Source organism: Hermetia illucens, chromosome 4 (assembly GCF_905115235.1).
Source record: "Hermetia illucens chromosome 4, iHerIll2.2.curated.20191125, whole genome shotgun sequence".
Taxonomy (NCBI): domain Eukaryota; kingdom Metazoa; phylum Arthropoda; class Insecta; order Diptera; family Stratiomyidae; genus Hermetia; species Hermetia illucens.
Genome location: NC_051852.1, coordinates 108,032,709 through 108,055,205, shown reverse-complemented (window position 1 = coordinate 108,055,205; position 22,497 = coordinate 108,032,709). Strand labels below are relative to the sequence as shown.

Sequence of the window (22,497 nt, the reverse complement as noted above, 5' to 3'; positions counted from 1 at the left end):
AACTGCTACCGAAGTTGGGAGTTTCTTATTAGTGAAGGCCTAGACTGAACACTGGCTGTTTTCTCGTTACTGATAATGTGCGACCAGCTAAGCTTGAGATTCTCTAGGTCCAGCATTTTAAGGACCAGATCAAGCTACTTAGAAGAGGTGTCTTTTTATTCCAATATGTAGTCCATTTCCAATCAGTTGAAATCCACTCGAATTCACTTATGCGAACAATGTGCCTCAGTGAAAGTAACATAAATCTACAACTCGCACAATGCTCTCATAATGTTCCCCAAAGCAGTCTAAAGTGTTTTTGGTAAACTTGCATACCATCGAACTTTATCAAGTCACTGATTACAGAATCGGGCCCACAATGCCGTCTTGATTGCCAGTCAATATTCATCGTCCATGGACCGATAGTATTATCAATACCAACCCACAGATGGGTGGTGAAAAACCAAACATACATACCGACTTCAGATTTCCATACCAGCTGAAAGGGCATTGTGACCGCGCCTAGGGGTGATTTACATATTTGAACTCAAGAGATATTAATAGCAACCAACAATAAACAACAATGTAGAGCCCAATATGCTAACACTTGCTTTCTGGTACGAGAGGCCTCCTCATTGCTAAAACTGTAGAGAGGCACGCATACACGGAGCAAAGATTGGAGCACAATTGTCATAAAAAAACCGTTTTGAGTGTTTAGTCAGCGTCAGTGCCTTAGTTTTTAGATTTGGTACCAGGCCCAGCTATTTTCTTATATACGACTATTGTGTGCCAGGAGGATTTTTAACCCACGGTAATTAGGTGGGATCAATTAGAATTGACCTTTGTTAGAGAAATGAGCATCACAGAAACTTAAATAGATATGTAGCATGTGCAGGGCCTCCGGTACCTCTCTCTCTCGTAAATATTTTAGTAGTTGCTGCCCTTCCATGCCATGCCAAGAAAGCAACTAGTCACTTCATCAGGAGCTTCACATTTACTCTTGTCTCTGGCGTATACCTTGTCCAGAAACGTTCGGATAGAAATTTATCATTATGCCTATTATCAGCTATGCTCGAGATAAAATCTCGGAGTTTAAAATGTTGTCCACAAAAGTAGCGTCCTATCAAGGAAACCTTTTGTTTGATGTCTTGGCTGGAGAGGTTCAATAGACTACGACTGCTCTTGCCAAGTTATTAACTTAAGCCAACCAACTCTGGGTTTTGAGAAAACGAAGTTTCTCTACCCAACGGGTCAACTATATTGTGGGCTATAAAATTCAATCCAGTCACTATCCCAGAATGTCTTAACAAGTGAGCCGCCCTAGAGCAACGTGGCGCAGAACAGTGGAGTGCAGAACTCAAGCGTCTGACCAGAAGCTGATGTGATTGACGCGCTTCTTTTTCTTTAGCCTTTGTCTCGTTCACGCCGGTCGGCTCATCGTGATCGGTTTCTGCATTTGATTTTATCAAGTCGTGAGGCCTTCAAATCACCATCCAGTATATTAAGCCACCGTTGTTTCGTCATTTCGATGTTCAGACCAATCTTGGCGAGTGAATTCTCGTTAGCGCGAATTACATGACCATATCATCGAAGACGCGCTGTGCACCAAATAATGTTTTATGCCATAGATACATATGCACATATACTTTTTGTGCTTACACGGAGGAGCAAGAATCTTAGAAAGAAACATAAGCTCCCGCTCAACCGTGCGAGAATGTGAGCTATCGCATGTTGGATATACACCCACTAAAAACCACCTCGATCTCTTTGGCTTCAGTCCAAAAACCAGCATTTAGACATTACTTTATGTACTTCTCGTTCTTTGAACCTTCCTCCTCTATACCTCCTTCATCAACTCGTTTTGTATTTCTATAATTGCAAAGAAAATCGTAAGTCATACTCCTTCGACCTCAGGACCTCCTTCACTCCTTCGTGAACCTTGGGCAAAGAAACATCACATGCTCTGCATGCAAAATAATTCTACGAATTATGCAGCCCAAAGCGGTGCAGATACTGCCTGTAGCATTAACTGTATTCCGTAAGAGACTGGGTAATGGGATAGTTGGTCTCTCCGTGCTTCCGCCCAAGCTGTACTCTAATGTTGGAACTGAGGCTGCGCGTCCATCCACACCCGAGTGCTACTCTGACCTTGCCGCATTCTTACATTCTGTGTGCCACTCCATACGGCTTGCACGGTGCAACACACTCATTCCTTCGGCAAAGCAGGACGAGCAGCACAAACATTCCACTATACATAACATTGCATAGCACAGGACCCAGTGCCGAGACCTATGGTACCCTCACTGTGACGATGTACTCTTTGGGGCCCTTATCATTTCCTTGATAGAGAATTCGCCAAATATTCAGCAACACCAATGTCAGACAATGCGCCCTTAATTCGTCCTCAGTTGACGGAATGGTTTTTTGAGATCTAGTGCCAACATGACATAGTAGCCACCAGAATTCAGTACGTCTTTCGCTAGGCTCACCACCACGTTTGAAGCAGTTTGTTTTACTTCTGTTAATGGCCTCTTTTAAACAACATGCATGCTGACCATCACTACCGGGTTTTCCCCTAAGCCTCTGGTAAAACCTCCTTACGCGGAAACATGCAGGTCGCAAATTTCCAATTTTGTTGTTCCATTAGTAGTTTGGTTGCCTGCTGGGGAACAGTTGTCTTCTAGGCATAGTAGCATCGCTAACTTCCATCAACCGTTGGATGATCTGGGTGAATTTTTAAATGGCCGTACCATTCCCTGATATATCAGGCTCGAGCGCCACAGATAACGTATCAAATGCTATAACCAGAAGACGTCTCCTCACATTAGTTGCCTAGCTCGTTTCATCTTCGCTTTGATAGATCTCTCCTCGGGGTGCTCTTTTATTTCCTGGAAGGGTTGTTCTTTCTCTTTCGACCCAAACGTCACCACTGTGATTTCGATATGTCTTACTAATTATGGGCACATCAATATCTTTCTTGTAAATGATTTGAGAGAGTAGGTTCTGTGCGTACGTACTCTCCTGTATTCCAGGCACCTATTGCTGCCATCAATGTGCCTGTGGTCAACACACTGCCATTTCACAATGGCCATTTGAAATTAACTTTACAGTCCCTGTGGCCCTCCGCTTCGTAATTTCTACATTTGCTTCGACCTGTCTTCCGCGCATGCCTTAGCAATGTGGCCAAGCTGCATCTAAAGCACCGTAACCCCCTCCCTCCGCAAACACGTTTTTACCGCTGACTCTTAACGTCCTACAAGGTCGAACTCCTTTTACAATACCTCGCGAATCTCCTCTTTCGTGGTGACCCGATCTACATCCTGCAGACTATGGAGATCTTCGGCGTTCTAAACCTTATTTTGGTTTCCTGTCCTAAGGACTTTCCAATTTGGCTAAAGAATTGTTCCACCATTATATCCTTGAATTTCTTGAGCTCCAACGTAAGATCTCCTTTCCAAATTTCGAACCATCAGCCTCATAAATATTCATACTCCTATATCTCAGGCTGCAGAGTCAGAGGAGAACACTTTCGACAAGGCAGTGGAGCGAACTCTGATATTGAAGTTCTCTGTCATTAAAATTTAAGAAATATCTTTCATGTTAATAGAAGCCAAGTGACTGTACTAATTTCTTTTATTTGTTAATAAGTTTTTAATTTCTAACTCCTTACAACTATGATAATAACACAGCGTGGAAGGCGACTTTCAGATTTGGTGTGAGCTACTAACAAGCTGGTGGTATCTGCGATATTCTTCGATATAGTAAACCATGCAATGTAGAATTGAATGCCTGGATTGCACTCTGGTAGACTAGAAATCACATTGCATCCCTACCATCCCTAATACAACAAACATCAAATGAACTAATGCATTTTTCTGTGTGTACTCTTTTCTATTTTCCTCCAAAAATAATTTTTCTGAAGGCATGGAAGATGAAATCTGCCCCTACGCAACCTTCCACTTGCTTGGATTCCGTGAAGAAATGGACCCAACCAAGGCAATGAACTTCCAAACATTCCCCCATCAAAACGGACACAGCGGACCTGGACATGCTGGAACTATGGGCCCAGCTGGACATCCTGGACATGTACACTCTCGATCTGGTTCACAATCGATGCCACGTCAAAATAACCGTTATGCCAGGAAGAATAGCCAGGGAGGACAAAGCTCGATTTACACACCAGCACCGGAATATGATGATCCAGCAAACTGTGCCGAAGAAGATCAATATGTAAGACAAACTACATATTTTTGAAAGGAATATATTCAAACGAGTTCATCCTGCAGAGACGTTACACTCGTGTCAACTCCCAAGGTGGAAGCCTTTATGGAGGACCAGGACCTGAATATGACGACCCCGCAAACTGCGCTCCTGAAGATGATCAATATGGTTCACAATACGGCGGCGGATATGGAGCACCTTATGATCACTACGGATCTCGCGGTTCTGTAGGACGACGAAGCGTTGGTATGTAGTCCCTATTTCACTTACTTACACTGAATACCGATATTCGGTGATAGGTAATAGAAAATTAGGATCTAATACCATTTTCACTAATTTCACAGGCTCAGCTCGCAATCTTCCAAACAACGGATCACCTGAACCACCCCCACCACCACCACGCAACCATGACATGAGCAACTCATCATTTAACGACTCCAAGGAAAGCAACGAGATTTCTGAGGCTGAATGCGACCGTGATCATGGACCTCGTGGAAACTATGGCGGTAAGTAGAGAAGACTTTCCCCTATACCCCTTGTATAAAACTGTTAATAAAGACAAATGACCAGAAGAATTAATTAACCTCAACCACTATACATAACGGCACAATCTTAATCAATTTTTGTCTTTTTTGTCTTTCATTTATTTGTGTGAAAACATATCATAATCCAAAAAAATCGATAATACATAAAATGTTTATGCGCAAAATGAACACTTACAAAAAACAGAAGATTCAGCCGAGGGTGAGTGTAATACCAGAATAAATCCCAAATAGTTGTACGAGTATGACCTTTCGTATTGGGATGCTCGTTGAGTTTGAGTTTGATTCAAAATCGGCATTTTGATAGTGACGTTTTCCTTCTAATAATTTCTGTTTGGTTTTGTGGAAATCCTTTCAATTTTCTTTTATGTTTTTGTGGTTTTAGAGACTGAAATTACCAATTCAGAAACGATGCCTGCATATGGTTAGGAGTGTTTTGGTGACACTAGGTCAAAGTGTTTCATGTGTGATTTGTGTGTTACATAATGTATTAACAAATTACATTCATCATCAAACAACACACTTCATGGTATTCTCATTGTCATAAACAATCGTTTTTTCATCGTCATGCATCATTTTATTGTTATATGTAACGGTCATATTTTATTTGGTCTACAGGACATATTGTAAATGCTACGTTCATCTAGGGGACCTGGAAATAACTCTTACAACTTACAATTGTCAGTATCCCGACAACTTCGGTTAACGTCTACCGTAACTAGAATATTTAAATACCCTGCAGTCTTGTCGAAGTTGAAAAATCGAAAGGTCATATTGTTCCTTACAATTTGTTGATCATCATCATTATCATCATCAACGGCGCAATAACCGGTATCCGTCTAGGCCTGCCTTAATAAGGAACTCCAAACACCCTGGTTTTGCGCCGAGTTCCACCAATTCGATATCCCTTAAAGCTGTCTGGCATCCTGACCTACGCCCACGTTCCAACTCAGACAGGGTCTGCGTCGTCTTCTTTTTCTACCATAGATATTGGCCTTATAGACTTTTCGGGCTAGATTGTCCCCATCCATACGGATTAAGTGTCCCGCCCACCGTAACCCATTGAGTCGGATTTTATCCACAACCTAACGCTCATGGTATCGCTCATAGATTTCGTCGTTATGTAGGCTTGTTGATTACAATTACCTACAATGTTACCTATACAGAAAATCCATAGCGATAACGCGTCTAGCAGAAAACTGTCAATCAAATGATATGTACGAAACATTTGAAGGTCGATATTCGATAGAGTGACACAGAGTGCCCTCTGGTGGGAAACGCAAACAAATTTCCCGAAGACACTTGTCAAGAAACTTGGATATTAGCCAGATTTACTTCTTCCTTTTTTTGATGAGCCTCTTGCATGCACAACTCGCTGGTTGCATTCTCTCATTGCACGAGACGTAATTTATTGGGTCATTTTCCTTGGGTAAGTTCCTTAGCACTCCCAATTCTGTAAGGTGAAGAACTTAATATCTCGATTTTCGTGCTTCGCCGAATAACTCATGGAATTCATGGTGATACCTAATTCACCGCGCGTTTTATATTTCAGTGGCCCGGAAATAATTCGCAAGGTCTTCTACTAAATTAGTTCGATCAATCTTTCCGGCACCTTCGGAGAAGCCCACGAGCGCAACCATAGAGTAGTACTTCCTGTAATAATATTTTGTAGATGGGAACTTTACTGTTTTGTGGGAGACTTCATTGAAAACTTTATTCGTCGCTGTCATTCGATAGTGCATCCTGTGCCTTTCGTTGGCATCTCTTGATAGCGAGGAACCTAAATAGTTAATTCGATCAAAGCTATAATTGTCCCTGGTGATATTTTGCCTACTGGGAACACTCCTTCAGGTTGGAGTCGTAAAATAAATGAGGTATGATGCGCCAACCGCAATTACGCCTCGTCGCTTTTGGTTCAGGCAACGCGTGTTAGCTCTCTCCAAATGTTCCCACGGACCCTATACCCCTCTACTAGTCTTCGCCATGTTTTATGGAATTGTAAGCTCAACGCAAATCGTGGGTTCACCTCATATTCCAAGTGCATAATCAAAAATATTGGACCCCTGATAGTCCGTCCATCTCTGAAGCCACTTTGGTACTCACCTATGTTGTCTCCAAATATATCTTGGTTCGTTTCTCATTTATTTTTATGAGCAGTTTGCGGCACCTACATAACAAGGATAACTCGCTGCAGGTTGCACATCAAAAACGGTTATACTTTTTCTACGTTAGGCACAATGGGATCTTCCGCCATGCTAGACTTATCTAGAAAGTTCAGCGCAACCATCTTTCGAAGTTATACGGAAACTTTCTCAATAAGCACATTAGATTTCATGTCGGTATTCCAAACCCATTTCATAATTGTTTTAAACCTCTACGCCAACCACACCTAGGCATCATCGCCGTCGGTCTCAGGCAATGTACTTCAACTTCCCCACGATTTTTCGTGAAACTTGCACTCGTCCTGCACTTTTCTGCGCCACGTAGTTCTAGTGCGACCCACTCGTAGCCTATCGTCGGATAATGGGTTCCGTCGCCTGGCATAACGCACAATGGAATTATCGGCCTTTCTGAATGCGTGATCTAAACACTGCCACTTCCGCCTTGTGATCAACACGTCCACAGGTACTCGCCCCGTACGGCGACGAAGTTTTCCATTTGTCACTGCCTCAGGCCAAAGTTCCCCGACACGAAGTAGACGGTAGTTGATAAACGCTTGGACTTTCCGAATAACGGTAGTGGTCACCTTCCATATAACATACTACTCCCATGAAACTGCACAGAAAAACATGGGCCGGAAAATTTTAGCTTGAATTTGGTGTTGCAACCCCAGTGAACTCCGCATTTGACAGCAAATTCGTTTGAGATTTTACTTGATTATTACTTTCCCCGGACTACCCTCCTGTTATTGTAGAACATTCCAAATACACACATGAACACAAACTTTTTCGAAGTCGATGAAAAGCAGCACATTATTTCTAATGGATTCAGAACGGAAATCAGCCTCTGTTAACCAAGTGTTTGAGTTGTTTTTAATGCTTCCGACGATTACCTCAACTAGTATCTAGTATAGCAAGAGTATGCAAATACCCCTCCAGTTGTCGCACTCGAGACGGGGGGGCTCCAGAGAAAAGTTCCGCGACTTTATTCCGCTTATATGCGTTAATGGTAATATAATTTCCCTCTGGATGCTATGGTCGGTGGCAATATCGCTACTATTCGCGGCGGCTCCTGCCTCCTTCCCCTACCTAATGGTGTCATTTCTGTCATCACGGCGTATGCTACGCTATACTCTCGTACTCTTCCAGGGCTACAGGACTCCAGCACAACACCTTCACCCTAACTTGCATCTATCAAGAGCGTATTCAACTCCTTATGTTCATCGATTCGCCTCTTCATTTTTGTATTCAGCAAGATCCTTTGACGTCCTTTGAGAGCGTGGTAAACAACTTCACCATCCCCAGCGATGAAAGGACTCTTGATGCCGATCTATTACTCGCCAATATTTTCGTTTGATTTAGGCATTAAGAAAGTTTTCCTACCTACGCTATTTGGATCACGAAAACGGCTCGTATTAAATTTGGGAGATCAATACTCCGTTTCCTTCCGAGCAGGCGCACTAGTGACACTAAATAGAGCTAAGTGCCCATCACATGTTGGCCCTTCGAGGCCGATTTCAGCACCCATTTTTGCTGAAAGCTTGGATCACGATTCGTAGTATCCTGCATATAATAATACTTACTGTATGGCCTCCAAACAAAGGTGTTTCTCTCAATTGTCAAAAACTTGTCCTAGGTGTCTAATTTTTAGTTAAAAACGAATGAATGGATGGTAAAGTAATTCTTACTTCGTCTGCACCGCTTCATCAATGATATCATTTTTGGATGTTGACCTGTTATCAGAACATGTTTTGCTCTCTGCGGGTGGGCGGCGACACCGATTTAATTCCGTAGATTTAATTCCAGAAATATTCAAACTAAAATTTGATGCAGCGACCTTGTTCGATTATTTCTGCCATTCCGTACAAAACAAAAGTTCGACCATACTTACAGAGGCTCTCTGATGAACGGCGGGAGCTTAGAGAGGCTGTCGTTATGCTAAAACACATATGCCTCAAAGGGTCACTTATCGCTTTGTTTGCCTAGTCAAGCCTAACATAAGTGTGTGTAATGAACTCGCTGGTGAAGTTTACCTTTATAAGTTAATTATGAAGTGTAAGCAAGTGGGTGCTGAAGAGCCATCAATATGAACTAAATTAAACGGAAAAACCACTGATTACGCACAATGGGTATTATCGTTCGACTCTTCGAATCCAAAATTGCAACCTTTCTCCTACATCTTATATGCTTGCAGCATGCGCCCTGGATGGATCTATGCGCCAGGAAGACCCAAGTTATCCTAAGCAATCACAATCTGGCGGGGTCCCTATTCGCACAAGTTTCGCTAAAAGATGAGTTTAGTTAAAGGGTGACAACCTTACCTTAATCTCTTTCATCAGGGCCGACGTGAGCACGTGCAGCGGTTTCCCTCTCTTGTGGAACGCAAAAGGCTGTGTAAAATGATTAATTCCATATTATTCTAGCAGTTCTTTATAAACAAAAGAACTAAAGTTTAACTCATTGTCGGACTTTATCGACTTATAGAACTCACGCATACTAAAGATTCTTTATAACTATGCGATGTTGCTCATTTGACCAGTTTCCCTTGGAGGCCTCACTAATTCGTCAGCCATTTGAGCTTACCATTATAAATCTTCAATTTATACTCGAAATTTGCGCACTGCTTCCACCGCTGCTAGAAATTCTCCTTCGCTGACTGCGGAGTTTCGTTGACACTGAGTAGGTATGTAGGTAGGTAGGTTCATATCAGTGGCCGCTCCGAGGAGCCCAATTAGCGCTGTGGTGTGCCATTTTGATACCACAAACTCCAAAGACCGTGACTGCTGTTATGAGAACAGGGAGGCAGAGTCCAGTCGGCTCGGATCTTCAAAGCCACCCCGTAGCATTCACGAAGGAAAGCAGCTTTCTCATCCTGCACCTAGAAATCTCTCTGAGATCCCCAAAGAATGGTTTACCCAGTGTCCGTAGCCTGAATCCAGATGGATAATCGCAGAGAAACTGCATGAGGGTTTTTCCCCCCTCCCCCTTTCCGCAGATTCGGCAATGCGAATTGTAGGGTATGCCGAGCTTGGTGGCATGGTCCATTATGGGCCAGTGCCCCGTGCAGACCACCGTAATCTTGAATGCATTTGTACGCGCCTGCACAGGAACTCTCGTGATCGCGTTATGTTATAACCTGGCCAACTCCTACTTGGCTTGGCACAGCTGGTAAGCCTTCGTCATCTGAGGCCGGCGGCTGCTAAGTAGTGTGAGTAGACTCCGCCTTTGACAGCCGCCAGCGAGACACCGACTGTACCCACCGAAGGGCTGCCAAGAGCAGAGCCCCGCCTGTCTAATGCGTCGTTCTGGTGAGAACCGTGGGTAATATAAACGCCGGTTACACATTATTCACCGTCAATGTTGACACTAGCGAAGTGTAGAGCGCTTGGGTTTGTAATCGTCACCACTGCTGCACTACTCCGACCATTCGTTCTCCAGTCACTTAATATTGTTGTAGTCTTACATACAATTGCCGCAGGACCAAGGCATCGCCTTTCTTAAACTAATTGGCATTAGCATTGTGTTAAAAATCCATTCGCAGGTATGGAAACTGACAGACGGACCGATAAATATAAGTCTAGATGTGAGGAGACGAGGATGACGATCATTTTCCTCATTATTACACTCTGGGTGTTTTTTAGGTCAGAATATTTTATGCACTGTTCCTTGAAGGCATTCGTCGCCCATGTTCTGCCGTCGGCGTGCGACAGATCGGGCGATCAGGTGGTTTTGCTGGCTCTCGTAATTATTTATTCAACCATGTACCGCGAACTAGGCTTGCATCATTTCCGAGTACAGGCGTATTTCCAAGTGTTTTACTTCCACAGAGTCTGGTGAAAACATGCAACTATTTTTTAATTCCACAGTCCACCAGCTGCCTCTTGAACTGAAAACTCTATTCACGTACCGGTGGATCGGACGGCAACATCAGTTGAACCCTGATCGCCAAAGCGTTGCACATAATATTCATTTGGTGGATAGACGGCCGGGCGCTTCATACCACTCACGTAAGGGTTTGCCTGAACTGCCTTCGGATCAGGTAGTTAGCTGAATCGAATTGACAGGCTAGCCGGACCCGACACACGTTCCAATCATCGATTGCCTGTGGAGTGTTCCGGCGCAATTGACAGAACTATAGGAGCGTGTGTGGCTGGAAACGGAAATAACAGGGTAGATAGATTTTCGAGTAATGCCCAAGAAAACACAACTGAGGACTAAATGCTGTTTAATTCTTGATATTTGACACGACGTTGATATTTCAGAGGAGCTGGGAAACTCACCTGAGAAAGCGCAACTGACGACTAACGTATCAGCTAATCTTCCGCATGGCCAATTCCCAGATTACGGCCGATAATATTTTTCAGCTCGTATTGAATCATTCTGATTCTTCCAATGACTTTGGCCTTCATAATCTTCTGATCCAGCTTCGCACTGTAAAGCCTTATCACACCTGCGTTTGTTACTTTTGGTTTTTCTGTCTCTTTCTCTATTTTCGTAAAAAGTAAATTACTTTCAAAACAGTGATAACCAAATTATTTATCAATCCATTTGCCCACGATAATTGTCATTAAAAAGAAACAGAATGGAATTACAAATGAGCAGTTTCCCTAAATTTTGAAGGATGAAGCCACCAGACCTTCGTTATTCTGACGCGTCTATATAGTTTGGAGGCATTAAGGTCAATGCAAGGATTGCTAACCACTTGAGCTATGTGATCCAAACCTCGTTTTGGTTGATGCAGAGCCTTAGTAGCACTGCACATATGGTTTTTTGAAAAACTTGCTACTATTGAATTTATTCTCAACACCGACTATAACACAATAGGATCCTACCTTATGATGGGACGAAACACGGCTCACAGAGACTCCATTTCCTTACAAAGATCTTCTATGTTCAGACTGTAATTTAAATTAGGATCCTGAATCACGCCCAGATACTTTATATTAGAAGAAAGTATCAATCTTCGTCTAGATAGCCACGGGAGGTAGGATTTCGGTATCCTTGTCTTAGCGGTAAATAGCATCCGCTTCTTTGGTTTATTTATGGACACACACATCTTTCCTAATGCACTCTCAATAATTCCACTCTTGACGGAGTGAAACATCTCTGACACCAGCATCACCAAGTCGTCGGCATACGCCAACTTCTTTTCCCCTGCCTAACATTCGTAGAATTTCATCCAACTCTACAAATCAAAGCTCCGGAGAAATGGCGCCACCTTTATGCACCCCTCTATTCACAGCAGTAGACAAATGGCAACCTCCCAGATCAAATTGGATTATCTTGATTCCATATCCATCCAACACTCTTCTATCCTATTCCGGTTGTGGATTCTACTTTTATCCAGGAAGGCGCCTAAAGTATGATGAGAAGTGGTTTCTTTGAATTTGCCTTTGAAGTGGACGTGCTGAGATTTGGAGAAGGTCGTCCTATCCATGATCGCCCTTAAGTGAATGTCCGCGATGTGCTCTAGAGCCTTCAGCACGAAAGAGGCGACACTGAATGGCGGACAGTCCTCTTTGCATTTATGGCCGTGCTTACCCGCTTTTGGTATGAAAAGCACGCGCGGACCTCTCTAAGGGCTTGTACATCATGGCACAACTCTTTCTTTTTGTTTTTGAATCATGACTAGCATTTTAACCCGAAGATTTATATGCCGAACTAATTATAGCCTAGCTGATTTGATCTTCGATGATTACCAATTCAGCAAACTCAATCTACTTGGGCTACATAAGCTCTAAGTGGGGTTTTGATTTGCAATCCATCTCGTTGCCGAGAGAGTGCATTCGGACTAGCGGTTCCAGGGTTTCATCAGAAGATCCCGTCCGACTTTGTATGAAAGGATAAGTTCTTATGTTTTTGGACCAGAATCTTACCGAGTTTGTTTTCTCTGACTACTAAGTTCTGGCTGCATTATTGTCAGGGAGTTGATTTCGATAGCATCAAGGTCCCTGATGCTATCGGCCGTCGTCGGCTATCGATGCTCTGATAATAATGCGGCCAGAACTTATAATAAAAGTCGTGACGGCCGATTTATAACTCTTCACGTAGTCCTTATTCGCTGCCAGTATTTGTGCCTGTAGCCTGTTGAAGACCTGGTTAGCTTCCTGATTTTAGATATTTCCGTTGCACCACGGTGGAAATTCACTGCAAAATATAGAATATGGTAGGACATGAGATTTTAGAGTCGATTTCGAATGCCTTCTCTGGAGCTCTGAAACTTTGCCATGAAGAACATCGTAGAGTTATGTGCTAATAACTTAACCAAATTTCCACCAGTCGATACTCCTGAGATCTCTGAAAGCGCAAGAAACCTCTACAATGAGATTTAGACTGGTTAGACACTCTCCGAAACTCCACCCTGAATGCCCTATTGTCGGTTAGTAGGGTGATATCAAGGATCTCTTCCCAATCGTCACAATTCTCCGAATTGGGAAGTGGAAAGTTGGTGTACTGCTCCTGTTATATACTAGTCGCTTTGTGTTAATAATCCTTGTTTTCCAAACTGTTCCAAAGGCAATCAACAGATTGATCTTCCTCTCTGTGATGTTTGTGTTTTGTATTTTTATTCTTCTAATGGAGCTGACCAGTCGCAAGCCATATCAGCCGAGTAAATATACACGCGTTCCGCCGCTGAATTTGAAGGTGTTGCTGCGTTGTTTCTATAACGACTTCTTTGGTAAATATTGAATGAAACTGACAGTTTGAGTCACATAGTCAGAAAAGCGCAAATGAATCATATTCAGTTTGTAAATCATCACTTCATTGCATGGGCTTGAAAGAAGGAGAAATATTTTTCACAAACTCGGAGTGCATATCAAACGATAAATGTGATAAATTTAAGTAAAATGCAAAAATAGCCCCGCAATGAATAATCATATTTTAGATACAAATAATAATATCTTTTTCATAATATCGTTTACATCATGCATCATGCCGCAACTCCATGTCATTATCAAAAACAAATTCATCATCATATTCACCATTTGCAGCAAAACTCAATCATTTCCATCATTGGGTGTTTAATTTCTCATTCAGTTTCAATCAAATTAACTCCAATTGAATGTTTTTATTAATCCAAATTAACAATTTTTGTGTTGCATGATGATATTCAATAGAAGAAGTGCAATGTTCTAATTTGGTTTTTATTGGTGGTTGAAAATTATGGTTTAAAGAGTTTGTTCTTCACTCCTGTTTTCCGGATATGTTTTTGGAAAAAAGGGATAAAATTAAATTCTGTAAAGTGGAAAATTTCTGAATTTTACAAAATGAAATGTTTATTTGTAATTATGCAGTGACCTTTTAAGTATTTTAAGTGTTTTAAATGTTTTATTGCATTGAATTCAGAATATCAAGTGCTTTTTCTCATTTTCCTTTTCATAAAAGTAATTGAATGATTTTCCATAGGATATAATTACGGCCCATGAAATACATGTAATCCTTTATTTTTAATACGAATAAGAATTTTAAATGCATTTAAGAGACACCAAGTAAAGGAGCAATAAAAAGTATAAACGAAAAGAACTTAATAAAACCCCTAAGGATCTAAGTCTAAAACGACGATATTTCAACCCTTCAAAGTCCTCAAACTGATAGGAACAATATTTTATGTTGTAATTTCCCCTTTTCGGTTTTTATATATTATTTTTTCTCTGTTTTCTTTTTCTTTTCGATTGTTATAGCAGTGAAACGCTCACCACATCCAAAGGATCAGCGCACAACTGAAGAGATGCGAAAACTGATCGAAAGGTAAAGTACCGAATTTGTCACAGATACAGTTCGAACAGTTCGTAAGTCAATAAAAAAATCTGAAATCCACATTTCAATGTCGATTCGTTAAGTCCTTAATTTGAAATTAAGAGCGAATTCTTTGTTGTAAATTTAAAAATTCGCCTAATCAGACTTTTGAGCGGGTTTGAACGAAAAGATAATTAATCATATCTGATACATGTAAAAACATATTTGATTGCCTGAACTTTTATTATCCTCTCTTAACTGTACGCTCCATTTGGTCGGCTAACAGAAAGCAGTAAGTTATCCTCATATGCATGATATCCTCACTAACAAAGCTAATTTGGGTACAGTTTATGGGCAGTAGTTACGTTTCGTGTATCTTTCTTTTGCTTTTGCATTAACCTGTACATTAGATTTGAACCTATAATTTCATGCCATTGGGCCTATTTCATTTGTTGCTTTTATGTTGATGAAATTGTTTTAATGTTAACATGCGTTACAAACGAGTTTGCACACCGTTATAGGCATAAGTGCTTAAAATATGTTTAAATTAAAGATGCTTACATCCAACTGAAACTAATACTGTTACATCATTATCAAACGCTTAGTGCTTTCTCTGTTCATAATAACATAAACCTAAATAAATTTTAGCTGGCAAATGCAGTACTCATATCTTTTTCAAGGAGGATTTACACAGTTATTTTGGCCATACCTTGCTAGTAAAATGGCTCTGAATTATAACTTATTATTATAACTTGTTCATTGTGTTATCTACTGCGTTTTGTCTGTGTGTCTGAGTTTGGAAAACAATATATAACAAATGTTACCTCAGCTCCCACTCTACAGGAACCCATTTCCGTGGAGGAATAGAAGGAGGAATAGTGTCCGGATAGCTGAGTGGTTAGAGCACAAGGCTGTCGTGCGGAAGGTCGCGGTTCAAATCTCACTGGTGACAGTGGAATTTGTATCGTGATTTGACGTCGGATACCAGTCGACTCAGCTGTGAATGAGTACCTGAGTCAAATCAGGGTAATAATCTCGGGCGAGCGCAATGCTGACCACATTGCCTCCTACAGTATACTGTAGTGTACCGTTACGGTCTTGAATGAAGTGCTCTAACACACTTCAAGGCCTAGATCCAATATGGATTGTTGCGCCAACGATTATTATTATTAATCTTTAAATATGGGGAAAGGTAAAGCATGCATTTCCAAAAAGGAACCGCAACGCATTGTAAGAATAGGGGGCAAGCACAGATCTATAAATTTCAATCTAGTAGGTCCTTAATTCAAACTTTTTGCTTCTGCAGGATCATGAAGAATAGCTAAACTGTTAGCATTTAATATTCTAGTGAATGATTCTCATATACCTACTTAGAACATTTTTTTGTGATTTCCATGGAATAACTAGAAGTAATTGACTAGAGGTCGTAAAGCAGTGGAAAACGTTGTTGGTGAATGTTTGATAAAGGAAAATCCAGAAAAACATTGGTGCTTGCATTTGACAAAACGAAGAGGTTATGTTATAAAGTAGTATCGGGTTCTCATTTTTAAGGTTTTGTTGAAAACCTTTCTTCGCTCTAGCCTCTTCCTTCGCCTTTCGATTGCAATCGCAACCGCGCCTTTCTCGCCCCCTCTGTCTCTCTCAACCAGCACCGACTCCGCCCCACCATGTCGTAAACTGCATCCCAGTCCTCCTGGCACACAAACATATTTCCAATTATATTTTCCGATGTTACTGTTCCTTCCGATGTCTCCTCTAGACTCTTCCTGTCCTCGGCGAATCTAGGACAATGGAAGAGAATATGCGCAGGGTCCTCCGGAATACCGTGGCAGTTGGGACAGTTGGCTGAACTGTCCAATTTAAACCTACGGAAGTATTTATGGTATCCGTCGTGTCCCGTGAGAAACTGCTTGAAATCATAGCTTATCCTCAGCATGTGTTTTCCGCGTCTACACCTTGATACTGAGAATCAATCTGTAGGTCCATCCACCCTTTTCCATTCGTACCCACCGTTGTTGCAGTCGCGCAAATTGGCGCTGCGTAGACCTCCTACCTACTATAAGCATGAGTGTGTCGCGAGCCCCCAACATCTCTGCCAGGATCATGCTAACATTGGACACCTTGGTGCTAACATATTGTAAGTGCTGCTTGAAATTCAGTCTTGCATCTATCATCACTCCAAGGTGCTGATTTTAAAGTAATGATATGCTTCCTCATTCTGATACGAGCAGTGATAAGCACCGCCTTTGTTTTATCCTCTGCGACTGCAAGACCTGTATATTTCAGCCACTTTTTGATAGCAATGATTGCTTCGTATGAATACAGTTCCACATCCGCCAGATGTTTTGCAGCAACAATCATCGCTATGCCATCGACCTAACTCACTATTGTGACCTCGCTACCAACTGGGATGTTGTGGACGTTATTTTACATGATGTTCCACAAAAGCGGACCTAGAACAGAGCCCTGTTGAACACCCGCGGAGACTATTCTTTTTAATTGTGTGTGTCGTACCAGAGCCTTCTACTGGTACTGTGCATAACATTTTCAGCTGAGTCAGTGACAATTTTAATGGGGTCGGCGGTTGATCCGGCCGTACGGTCGGTCCGATAAGCCTCCCAGATTCTCTACAGCTGCTAGTAATCTGTTGTAATCTGCTGATCATTCGCTCCAACAATTTCCCCAGAGTGTCCAATAGAAATATTGGCCTATAGAAAGATGGTTCACCAAGAGACTTACCAGATTTAGGCAACAATACTAACCTTTGTCTTTTCCATGTGTCGGAAAAGGTCCTATACACCAAGCATGTTTCGAACAACTCTACGAATATGTCTGCCCTCAACCTAACGGTCAGCTTAAGGACGGGAGATCGGGGCATGTAATTTGCCGAGCTTTGAATCTCACCATTACAACCCTGTAGGCGCTATTCCTGCAGTAGTTGGGACTTCTACCGGGGAAAGTACAACATCGCAATCGTCGCAATACACTCCGTGATATGGAGGGCTTTCTTCGATGGTGTACCTGGTATAGTAGCCTAGCCCAAGAGAGAAGATAATGTTTGTTCGTCAATTACTTTCGTAAACCCACCTGACGTTCTTTACATTCTTGGACCAACCGCTTGGGTTGATTTTCAGGTCAAAGACGATTGCCTGGTGAGCGTTACGGATGTGCCAGGAAACATCGCAAGCTGGTGAAGGGCTAACAAAAGTCAATTAATACGGTAAGTATTAACCTGACTATCGTTAGCCAATATGATGTCTAACTGCGTAAAAGCCTCGTCAATGAGTTTCCCCATTCCATGGCTCATGCATTGAAGTCACCGGCAATGTCTTTTGCTCTCCGTCCTTTGGATCCAGGGCCAATCTGTCTAGCATGCCCTCGAATTCAGCTAGCTGTCGGTCTGTTCGTCCATCTACTTTTTTTATCGTTGCAGTTATGTGAGACTCTTAGTCACTAAAACTACCTTCTTCTCATTTCACTCTCTGCATTGGACTGCTATAAAGCATTGTATCTCGGGGCTAGATTAGTTCTTAACTGCGGCTCATTATGGTTCTCTGCCTTGCCTGTTTTCTTCACAATTCTTCTTGCCTAAGCTGTTGATGAATAGTTTCCAACTCCCTTACAGCTTTCCAAGCCTCTGTTAACTCCACAATATTTTCCGGTGTTAAGCGCCTGTCTGCGATCCCTTTCAGCCTACTGCAGTGCGCGGTAAACCTAGGACAATCACAATCACAAACAACATGCTCCGCATTCTCGGCTTCCTTACCACATCTTGGGCAGCGTAGTGACTCGTCGTGACCAAACCGATGTAAATATGTCCGATAACCTCCATGTCCACTTAAGAAGTGCAATAGCTCGCATAGTAAGGGAGCAACGACAGAACCCCGCACGTTATCAGGAATAAATTCAGTCCATCGTCTCAGTCGTAGTTCAATCTTCTCCTAAGAAAAAATTCAACAACAATTCGTACAATGTACTTCGGGGCCTGTAGTTTGGCTAGCGCCTCTACGATTTTCGTCCGCTTTGCTGTATTGGACGCATCTTTTACATCGAGAGTCACCACTGCGCAGCATTTGTCATCTTGTATTGCAGCCCGAGCCAGGCCAGTTACCATGTTCATTGACTCGAATTGCTTATCAGATTGTATATTTCTCGTTCAAATAGTTGGCCAATTGTATCGACGGGGCGGTCGATATGAAGAGGGGTCGCCCAATGGTTTGCCTGACTTCTGAATAACTATCAGATTTTGTAGCTTTCATTGCTCGGGGAATTCTTCTCTCTAAGGCATGCCGTAAAAACTTGGGCAAGCATACCTGATCCTGTCCTAGCTGTCACTTTCAGAGCAACATTCGGAATTCCATCCCGCCCTGGGGTCTTATTTTCAGCGATTTTTCTTGCGGCATGTAGAACTTCCTCTTCTATCACTACAGGGATTTCGTCGGGATTTACATGAACTGCAGGCAAATTTGTATAGCTCACATCCTCTGGGAAGAGAGTCATCAATCCCTGTCTGTCACATCCACTTTTTTCAGAAACGGTTGCACCAATTGACATCCAATTGTGTGGAAAGGTAGGAAGTGTGAACGTCTACACATGCAGTCAGCTATATCGTTCGATGTGGAACTTAAGAGATCTCTATATGTACCTATATGCAAAAGAAGGATGTAAAATTTTTTTCCATCGAATATAGTGATGCGGGGTATCAAATGAAAGGTCTCGATTAGTATTTTCTAAATCTTAGCTTTGAAGCCGTTTGCAAAACGGTGGAGTGAGATTAAGTTTCACTTAAATTAAGGGGCCATTCTCAGAAACTACCCACCAGAAAAATCTGAAAAAAATAATAATCATAATCATGCCCCTATATGACATCTAGGCTCCTCTTTACCTTACAAGATCTTATGCAAGATATCCACCCGCTCCTTGCTACTACCAAGGCAATTAGGCTGCGAAATTTGATGCCAAAAATTAATTCATCCGCATAAACTTCAAATATTGTAGTAGCACTACACCATTAGGCAATAAATATATGTTCCATACTATTTATGTCCGTTAAGAAATTACGTCAAGTATCATTACAGGAAGGTCACGTATCATCTTGTACAATTCCTATTCTAGACATATGTCCAGCTAGTCAATTATGGTTAGGCAGAATTCCCCCATTACTTCCATAAGTCTGCCTGCTTTTGAACAGGATGCACTTTGCGATATGTTGGTGGGTTTGGCGCTGGTTCCTGCTACTGTCATTCCAATTGCTGCTTGCAACCAGACACTCAGAGTAGTTCCACCGTATTGAGCGATTTTCGGGGTGGTCAAAGGACTACTTAACTAACTAACTACCACTGCAGATTTACGCCTGCCCTTTAACCATTTGTCAATTGCTAGGTTGCTACCCTTAGGATCGCACTGTTGCCAATTGTCCTAACGGAAAATCCTATTCGAGAAGTAGGCTTCTGCTCCAGAACCCTGTTTTCTTTTTGAGGCATCGGTGTAGAAGATCTTAGTATATTTCGCCACGAATTCTTCTGGTTCGTACCAATTTTCTCTACGTTTCAGGATAACTTCATATCCTATACCAAACAAATGTAAAGAGATGTGACAACCGAAACGCATTATTAAAATTGTATCCAGCTCGAAATGAATGAAAATGTGGTCTATCGTCTTAATCGCCCACACATACAGTGAGTTACATCTTTCCACGTCAAATTTAAGGGTGGGTAATTTTTTTTTTCACCAAATATAGTCATGTGGGGTATCAAATGAAAGGTCTTGGTAAATACTTTCCGAAACCGGTCCTAGCTTTGACATTTATTGGAAAGGTGGGGAGTGCGGGGGTCGAAAGTTATCATTTCTTCACCGGATCCATTCTCGGAAACTATCCAACTGAAAAATCTGGAAAAAAGTGGAGAGGCTGCCACTATATGGTGTCTAGGCTCCGAAATATTGATATCCTTTCAAATAAAGTTAATAATAGCATATTACTATAATTTTTGATAATTGACTGCAAAAATAATTTCATCGTAGTAACACCAAGTTGGTATGGCAGTATGGTAGTATGGTAGGTTATAACATAGAGCATAATCCTTCCAAGTTTGGTGGATATCGCGCTATTATTAACAAAATTATAATCGGTCAAAGTTGTCGTTTCTTTGCAAATTTTTTTGCAACATATTACGTGCTACATACTAATGGGGCAAATGCACACTCACATGTTTTTATATAAGAAACATGCAAAACCTTTCATACATGAAGCGTCCAGCTTCCGGTTTCCCAACTTGTTTAAAGATGTGAATTCAAAAGAGACTCGCCTGGACACGCCAGTGTGCGAAACTTACCAACCCGATACCCCCTCCCCTCTGCCCGACCTTGGGTATTGGATGAATACGAGCGCTCGAAACTCGGACAATCAGGTGAAGTGTCCAATTTAAACGTATATAGCAAGAAGACTACATACATACAGGAGGATAAATCGAGTTTTTAGGCGGCTTATATGCCAGTTAGGTACAAAGTAGCTGTGTCGATGATGCGTAGATGGTTTTCTTTTCTATATTCGTCGATACCATTCATCACATGTACGACACCAATAGCATCAAAAAGATGCTCAGAATTCTTCACTCGCAAGTAATCTCCTGTATTTAGTCTACTTGTTGTACAAGTATTGACGGCATTTTTCTTGATCGGTGAAATACTGTGTATAATTGATCTCGCTATTTCTTCTCTCAAGCCACTCTCCGATGATAGAGATCAGCCTGTGTGTCCAGGGACTCTTTTTGGGTGGTCCAATCGCTGTTGGCACCTACTTACGGATATCTCCCTTTCTGACTTTTTCGACTACAATAGAGGAGAAATGGTTTTCACGCCTCGTCTGCCAAGATGACCATCGGCATCATTATCGGGAAGACGAACGCCGCATAATCTGAAACATCCCCAAAGGCAGAACATACCCTTAGAATTGTTCTTCTATGAACTGAGTTTATATGCGTTATATAAAATATGCAACGCTATTACCCAAACTGGGATTGGATATAGCAAGATGAAATTTACCACCGTGGTTATGAGCAGCCTGCAACTATGCCGCGGCTCTTGTACATTCGGCATCGTTCCTCCTACGACCGTAGTAGTGGTTGACGAGTTTTTGCAAGTATCTTATATGTGCTGCTTCAAATTGATCTTCGTATTTAATGGCCAGCTTGGAAATTCTAATGCAAGCTTAAGCTCTCTTACGGTGCTTGGTGATGGAGGTCAGTTTCGTCTTTTCCTTCGCAAATACCAGCCCAACGATCTGTAACCAAATCCTAACAGCACTGATTGCTCCGCATGAGTACATCTCAGCATCTTCAAAATGCTTTGCGACCACAAAAAGTGCTATATCATTGACGTAACCCACCACCGTAACTTCCTTTGGAATCTGAACATTGAGTACATCATTGTACATAATGTTTCACAGTAGTGGGTCCAGTATGGAGTCCCGTCGGACACCTACAAAGGTAAAATATTCCTGAGGTGCTTCATCAGTGTCATACTGGAGTCCCCATTTTGTGTAGCTGTAGCTAGCTATGGTCATAAGCCTGTCGATGATCTCCTGAAGAAAGTTCGTCTATGATGGTGAGCAGGAGCATTTTACTGTGATTCTTCATCGTAAAACACCCGGTGAAAAATCCCACTGCCACCAGTGAGATTTGAATCGCGACCTTCCGTACGATAGCCTTGCACTCTAACCATTCAGCCATCCGGATGCACATACGGACTGGTTGCCTAATGAAAAGTGAAATTATCTTTGCCATCAACATCTTTAAGCCAAGTAAAATCGCTAGCCTTGACAGTTTCTCTGATCAACTTTTCCCTACAGCTCCAACTATCTC

The 22,497-nt window shown here is 42.0% G+C and overlaps 1 protein-coding gene across 12 annotated transcripts in view; it reads left to right on the top strand.

Moving 5' to 3' along the window:
• LOC119655711 (Down syndrome cell adhesion molecule-like protein Dscam2) overlaps nucleotides 1-22,497 on the top strand; it is a 411,078-nt gene that overhangs the window by 381,955 nt on the left and 6,626 nt on the right. For 8 of the 12 annotated variants that reach the window (XM_038061735.1, XM_038061739.1, XM_038061741.1 and 5 more), the window contains exons 21-24: nucleotides 3,902-4,209; nucleotides 4,266-4,446; nucleotides 4,545-4,706; nucleotides 14,584-14,650. In XM_038061735.1, coding sequence (XP_037917663.1) covers nucleotides 3,902-4,209; nucleotides 4,266-4,446; nucleotides 4,545-4,706; nucleotides 14,584-14,650 — 718 coding nt within the window. Of the gene's footprint in view, nucleotides 1-3,901; nucleotides 4,210-4,265; nucleotides 4,447-4,544; nucleotides 4,707-4,929; nucleotides 4,945-14,583; nucleotides 14,651-14,924; nucleotides 14,931-22,497 lie in introns of all 12 variants that reach the window. The other 4 variants (XM_038061733.1, XM_038061734.1, XM_038061736.1 and 1 more) reach the window with 1 other exon arrangement.